Source organism: Amphimedon queenslandica, unplaced genomic scaffold (genome assembly GCF_000090795.2).
Source record: "Amphimedon queenslandica unplaced genomic scaffold, v1.1 AMPQUscaffold_11974, whole genome shotgun sequence".
Taxonomy (NCBI): domain Eukaryota; kingdom Metazoa; phylum Porifera; class Demospongiae; order Haplosclerida; family Niphatidae; genus Amphimedon; species Amphimedon queenslandica.
In genome coordinates, this window is record NW_003547787.1 from 3,589 (window position 1) to 11,193 (window position 7,605).

The 7,605-nt window shown below is 35.8% G+C and overlaps 2 protein-coding genes across 2 annotated transcripts; both read right to left on the reverse strand.

The window, feature by feature from the left end:
- Positions 1 to 2,058: 2,058 nt before the first annotated feature.
- LOC109588617 (uncharacterized) lies at positions 2,059 to 3,195 on the reverse strand. Its single transcript, XM_020004765.1, has 7 exons — positions 3,085 to 3,195; positions 2,980 to 3,036; positions 2,789 to 2,927; positions 2,688 to 2,739; positions 2,517 to 2,636; positions 2,366 to 2,464; positions 2,059 to 2,304 (listed from the first exon to the last, which is right to left on the reverse strand). The coding sequence occupies exons 1-7, from the start codon at positions 3,140 to 3,142 to the stop codon at positions 2,218 to 2,220; spliced, it is 612 nt and encodes a 203-aa protein (XP_019860324.1). The 5' UTR covers positions 3,143 to 3,195; the 3' UTR covers positions 2,059 to 2,217.
- Positions 3,196 to 6,449: 3,254 nt separating this feature from the next.
- LOC109588616 (uncharacterized) lies at positions 6,450 to 7,565 on the reverse strand. The gene is made up of 2 exons (XM_020004764.1): positions 6,606 to 7,565; positions 6,450 to 6,558 (listed from the first exon to the last, which is right to left on the reverse strand). The coding sequence occupies exon 1, from the start codon at positions 7,477 to 7,479 to the stop codon at positions 6,664 to 6,666; it is 816 nt and encodes a 271-aa protein (XP_019860323.1). The 5' UTR covers positions 7,480 to 7,565; the 3' UTR covers positions 6,450 to 6,558; positions 6,606 to 6,663.
- Between the last annotated feature and the right edge of the window lie 40 nt (positions 7,566 to 7,605).

Below are 7,605 nucleotides of genomic sequence, written 5' to 3' on the forward strand. Positions count from 1 at the left end.
CCCACTAAGTATTGCAGTTGATCCAAGCATAGCTAGATTAAAAAAATGCCCCCTTTTCCCATTTCTGACATCTGAGCATGCGCGACCACACCCAAATTTTGGAGCACATGTTTCTTTTAATTAACAAAATGGCGGCACGAGGTATTTTGTTTACCACAAGCCATTACAGACAGAAAAGACCCATCTATACTATATCCCAACTGAGTTTGACCCAAGAAAAACTGGAATAACTTTTTATAGGAATGTGGGATAAGGATGAAACTTTCACAGATTCTTAATCGCCCAATGCCATCACAGGATCTGAGGTCTTGGGTCTCTAAGCCCTTGGGAACCCTGAGAACCGGGTCCTCCCTATAAACCCAATGGCATACATGTCCAGAAATGAGTGGACACGGAGTAGTATACTGAGCATTTATCTCCGTATACCACTGATTGACTTTATACAGGGCAGGAATGGACATTTCCATTTACTAGGCTATATCTTTCTTTACAATAAGAATCATCAATTTGCGCACTTCAGTAGCTGTTCTTCATCCATCTACCTGTGTTCCTGCTAAATATTACAGCATTTGGAGTAACTTTGTGTGGAACATTTACCAATTGAAGATGAGGCAGTCAGTGCCGCCATCTTGTCATTCCTTTATGTATGTATGATAATTTTTTTACTTTTTGAATGGTTATATCTAAATTTCAAACAATTTTTGACAATTTGCTCACTTATTTTGTGAAAGTACAAAATTCTTACTACCCAATGATGCAAAAAAAGATAAAGAAATTCAAAACTTTGTTTGGAACATTTGTCTCCTGAAGGTGAAGTAATTTTAGCCATTTCAATGATGACGGGTGCAGCAGCAAGAGTCAACAAGTCACAAGTGCTTTCCTCTTCTCTTAGGAATAATAAAGTGAAAGAAAGAGTGCTTAACATCTTATATATACAAGCAAATAGTGTCTCTAGACCTTTTTGAAGTAAGACGGCCGTTTTTTGAGAAGAGCTCGTTCTTTCACCACGCTTGCCACTTTAACAAAAGAATATGAGAAAACTACCATAACCAATTGCATTAAGTAGCATTCTAGAAGCCTCAAGTATCTAGTGAAGTCCCATCCATGAACCAGAAAGACGTTAGCAAGCTTTGTAGTGAAGCTTCCTATCAATCCACCATTGCTGAACTGCCGTTGCTATGGTAATTCCAATGAATATCATTAAATTAACGCGACCGGAAGTCCCATTGCAATTTCTGGACATGACCAAAATGACGTTTTATGACAATTTATCTATGTCATAGTTTACATAAGAACATGTGGTCGAGCGCCCAAACTGATAATTCTTCTTTTTAAAAGCTAACAGAGAAAGATTTTCTGATAATAATGACCTTTATGAAGACTAGTTGACTCCAGCAGCTATTGTACTGCTTATCAGAACAAACAAAACCTTTTTAAGAGTGCAATACAGGCCAACTACGCAGCTGTAAAATATCGGCCATGCTTCTATGAATATAATTATAAGACGTCATCAGTGACGTATACCTACATTTTTTAAATTCCAAGTGGCTGGTGTCAAACTCAGTTGGGATATAGTATAGTAACCTTTAGTTTTCGGAAATATATGGAGCTGGTTAATTATGCATGTGTAATCATGTGTATAGTTCTAATTAGTCTAGTCTGGCAAGATTGTGCCCCTTCCTCAGTGTCCTAGGTGTCTTCAGTGTCCTACTGAGGTGTCCTCAGTGTCCTAGGTGTCCTAGGTGTCCACAGTGTCCTAGGTGTCCACAGTGTCCACAGTGTCCACAGTGTCCTAGGTGTCTACAGTGTCTTAGGTGTCCACAGTGTCCTAGGTGTCTACAGTGTCTTAGGTGTCCACAGTGTCCTCAGTGTCCTAGGTGTTGGGACTTGGTAAAAGCGGGGTGGGGATGGGGATCGGGATCGGGATTTCATCGGTAAAAGCGGGGTGAGGGTCCGGATGGGGAGTGGGATTTTATCGGTAAAGGCGGGGTGGGGATCCCGAACTGGAAAGGTGGGGATACATGTGAATAGTCTTCTTGTATCATCTGTGTTTGTATTCACAGCTCTATACAAGTTCATTTTCCGCATTGCAAGCCCGGACAATTTTAAAACTACATTCTAAGCATATGCAGAAGGCCTGTATGAGTATAGGCTTTATTATATTTTTATTATACAAACTTAACTATTGGAGTAGAGATTTCTCATTTATTATATAATTCATAATATCATAAGTTCTTTTCTGTAGAATATATTAGCATCTTCATGTGACATGCCTCTTTGAAATGCTAAGACCATCACCATCGCCTAAAAATGTTGTGGGTATTAATATATCAATTTTTATCACAGTATAATACTGATTACTGACCTCTGGCCATAATAAATTAACTGCTAATGCCTTCCTTTTGGTGACATCCTCACAGTGCAAAGAACTTATTTCTTCGAGGTACAGAAATATTAATTGTGACTAATATGAATTATAAAAATTAACAATAAATTTATAGAAATAAAAAACTTACAACTACATCATTTTGTAAAGGCCAAATACTCTGTGGTTGTGTTATATTCTTGCTGTGAAAGGTTTTTTTATCATAAAAGCTGCTAGATTTTGGATTTCTAGCTGTCTTGACAAATTTCACCTATTGTATTGATAAAATGAATAACATGCTCTATAGCATCAGTTGCACAACCTCTTGAGACTTCAGATCATCAAATAAATCTGATACAGTTTGTGGTCCAATCCTATACATTGAAGGTTATCAATATTCAACTGTGAAAACAGTGTAAAAACCTTTCTGGAGGGTGTGACTTCTTTGCAAATTCCATCATGACTGAGGTAAATGATTGCTTCCAATTGTAATTTATGTCATCATCATCATCCATAAGCTCCTCAGGATAATCAGGTACAAGAATAGGTATCGTTTCATAATCTTAATGCATAAATATGTATCTAATTTTCATATACATAGAAGCGTAGTGTACCTTCATCATCTCCACTAGTTACAGGTGAATTAAGCTTCTCATCTGCATATTCTGCTTCTAAATTGAGCCATTTTAGCCATGAAAGTATAATCTAATTATCCATACCTTCTTTATCAGTGTCCTTCTTAAAATCATCATCCTCATCATCATCATCATAAGACATTACAGGCTTAATTTCTTCAATGATACTAACCCAATTTGAATTTGAAATTTTAAACTCGTACTTGCTTGTTGCATTACTAGAAAATACAAATTATATTACTAATCATAATTAAATTAATTGTGATCAAACAGGTTGATTAGTTCCCGAAATAACCATTTTCGAAAATGGTTTGGATCGCTCTGCAAAAGAAGTGACTTTGATTAAACTAAATTGAGTAACTTACATTGAAATGCAATGATTTGCTGTAAATAATGGCTCTAGAATACTAATGACATCAATGAATTCAGTATTAAGTTTTGTCGTTGCATTTACCTTGCAAATAAATACTCCAGAGTCACTTAGATGTTGATGCAGTGTTCTTTCCTAATATTATTTATAAAAAATTGAAAGCATTATAATTGCTTCATCATAAACTATTTTCCATTTAGTTAAGTGCCTACTTTTACCATACATTCTCATGTAGTGTCCTTCAATAGCTTCACTAAATTTTTAGACATTAGTAATAAAAAGTGTAACAGTAGTACAATTAATGTACCATATGTTATTGTTATCCAGTACTTTCTTATGGTCTTGATGTCCCAACGGATCTAAACATTTTATTATTCTCTTTCCAAGATCAATTGCCTTAAAAAGGATTTTAAACTCATAATTTAAAATTTAAGTCATAATGTACCACAAGAATCCAGTGTGATGACAACTGTATAGGGCACATGAGTCTTCTCACTTGCTGTATGTCAAGCTACATAAACTATAGCAATAATTTATATTTGCTTGCAATACTTTAATATGGCTATCAGAGTTTCCTTGCAAAATAGCTGTGTAAAATTGAGTTGACAGACAATATGAGTATGTCCTAGCAAATGTTACATCTTGCACCCAATTCAAAATATGCATATAGAAATCAATTATCAATTATGAAAAATATTTTTAATGTAGTGTTCATGCAACATGCAACAAGCCTTGTCTGTAATACATTCCCCATCACAAATAACTTTTAGATCCTTCATTGAGAGCCCTTGTCTTCCGTTACTGTGAATGTCCTTGATAAAAATAAAGTCATCACTCTCTAGAAATGAAGTTGTAAATGATGTATTCTTGCCAAGCTATCAAGTAATGCTAACCTGGAAATGGAACATATTTCTTAATAGCAACCACTGCATATTTAATTGTATGAGTGACAGAAATTATACCACTTCCCTGACATTTCATTGAGTTGAGATCCTCTCTTGTTACAGCACAGGCTACAGTTTCTGGTGCACAAATTTCTGTGACAAAATAATAAGCATATGACCCATCCTTTCCAAAGAGATATTCATCACGTAAAAGGTTGAGTCTCTGTTCCTTTGTCTTCTTGATGTCATCATAATAATAAAACTTATCTCTCCACATTACGACTGAAGTATAATGACCAGTGGTATGCAATGAATATCCGGCTAGTTTAAAACTAAAACCATATATATCAATACTTCTTGGTAATAGCTGAGTTTCAGTTCCTTGAAGTAGAGAAATATTAATTAGAATCATCCATGGTCTCCTAGATAAGAACGATGCTTTTAATGCCTGAGGCCTACCTCCACATGCATAGAATGTTTCCCTCTCTTGTCCATCCCTATCTATCTTTACACGATCACACACAACCTGCTCAGACTGAATTGGTGGTTCGGCAACAAATTCGGCACCACAATAACCTTGTATCATATCACCAGAAACAGGAAACAAATGCTTCAATTGACTATCAAAACACTCAGTAGATGGCTTGCGAAAAGAAAACGACGCAATATTTCTAATAACCTCCTCCTTTTCAGTTGGACAATACTGAGATGTACATTGCTGGACCAATAAAATTATAATTCTGGAAATATTTCTGAAGATAGATAGAAAGTTTGAATGCTCGTTACCATAGCAATCAAACAGATGATTACTGGATTTGAAATTAACTTTTTTGTGTACATGCTGAAGGATAACATCATGTCCTTCAGTTAAATTCCCCTGTAACATAAGCATTATTCCTGTTTTAAGAACATCTTCAGAGTCACTGTCATTCAAAACAGTACTAAGATAGCCAGGATGCTCTTTGCAGTGCAACATAAGAGTTGTCAAGAAATTATCAACTGTGCAAGTATTAGTAAAATTTTCAGCACCCCACTCAAGAGTCATTGGTACAGTGCAGTGGTGACACATAAATTGCACCCTCCTATTTGGAGGACTTATACCCAGTTTCCTGAGACAATAAGTATGGTACCACATCTTGCATTTACAACAAAAGTGCATATTGAACTCCTTTTGCCGTGTCCCATATATTGCAGCTGATGTGGACCCCTCAATCCAGGGAATAAAGCAGTCACAAAGAAGCTGAACTGTGACAACCTTTGTCTTGCAAAACTGACCACTTGCGACTTCTATCTGCAATGATGGTTTGTAGCCTGTCATGAAACTGTGCAGCTGTTCAGACATTGTAGATAGTATGACACAGACTTCCCCCAAATCTGTCTTTGGCTGACTGCACACACCAAACAAAAAAAAAGCTGTTACTAGGTCTGCATCATTTTCATTATCACAAAACTGAACGCCATTATGCCTTGCTATAAATGTGCAGTGAAGCTTTAAATTGAGATGCCTGCCAGCTAGGTACTCCAATTCAGAACAATCTGGTTTTTGATATGCAGAAATAATCTAAAAGTTAAGCAAAACATAATCAAGAGCAGCATTGATTTGAAATAACATATAAGATAGTACAGCTTACTTCAATAACAGGAGATCTGCTTTGATTGTCAATCCTACGTATAAATGCAATCTGATTAGATCGCCTGGTTACAAACACCAAAATTTTATTAACTTCGATAGTGACTGCATCCTAAAAAAAGTCAGAATTACTTAATCAAGTATGCTACAAAGATCTCTAGAGCAAATTATACTAATATTATTGATAGTTTATTAAATGACAAAGTCATACCTCATTCAACTTAGATTCAAAAATTTTAGGATACTGAAGAACATTAGGAAATAACAGGAAAATTTTTCCTATGTAATTCTGCCAAGTAAAATGGGGTTCACTTGATGTATGAAGCAAACGTCTATCAACTTTACTCTCCTCTAAACGTTGTGATGCAGCTCCTTCTGCTTAATAATTAAATTGAAACTAAATAAATTATTAATAAACGAACCTTGGCTTTGTGTCTTAACTCTTTTATTCTTATTTTTAGAACTTTTTCCATTTGAATCAACAGGTTGACCATCACGTGTAACACTATTATCCATCTCTGTAATAAAATAATAAAGCACATTTACATTCAATATCTGAAATATGAATGCACATAAAAAAATACAAGAATAAATAAACAATTATAATTTACTTCGAATATTTCTACTTTTAGAATGACCTTCTCTGATACCCACATTCTTAGATTCAGTATCATCTGTAATAAACAGTAAAACATGTACACATAAATATACATTGTGTAACCTTCTTCAAAATCCGACAATCCAGTGTCTGGTGGATTCATTGGTTTAAAGTCAAAATTTCAAGGTTTTTTCCTCCCCGCTGGCTTTTCTTTTCTCTTTCTCCTTGCCTGTTGCTGTAAACATGTCATGTTAGGCTTTGGTGGAACAAAATCCCTTATTTCTTGTCCAGTCATTAATTTACAAGCAAGAATGTGGTAACAGTTTTTACCCTGTGCACAGGAACACTGCTCCTTAGGGAAGAGCCTAACAGCATAAGGTGTCTTTCCATCAGTAGCTCTCACTACCCAGCAACCTGTGTCAGCTAAAGAAACGTACCGTTTTTCTACAGCATCAACAGCAAGAGAAAATATGCTGCTATCCACAGTTAAATCTGTTTTTCTATTGGCTGACTCAATAATCTCTTTGTCATCTTTGCCGGAATGAGATGGTAGTAAGCCACTTTTAACTCTAGCAACTATCTCTTTAGGATCAGAAACTTTGGGCAAACGGGGCATAAGAGATGGTTCTCGTAGTAGATGAAAGTATTCATCTTTAACATTCCAGTTGCCTAACTGGTGTAAAGCTCTTTCAATTTCTCTGTAATAATACGAGCTTAAATGAAATAAAGAGAGGCAAACCATGTCTAGGGGAACTTGTTTCCAATTCTGTAAGGCATGAAGAACAGCATTGATTGACTCAGCAGGGTTATTAGTAATTCCCATGTCTGGATTAGTAACTCCAACTTCTTTCAATATCCAGATTGCTGCATGAGTTTTGAATGCAGGCAACAGTCTATTTTCAAAGTAGTTCAGAACAACTTGCTTGCCTTGAAAGCGTTCATTTACCTTTATATCACGCCACAGTTTATCAAGATCATCTTCTGTCTCTTCCATCATCAAATTCTTAAATATCTGAACAAAAAACTAATATCGGTGGCACTGGCATTTGCCTTGCTCTTAAGATAGTGAATTAGATCCTGTTCCAAATGGTTCCAACAATAGTCTCGCCACGCCCCTTGCCGC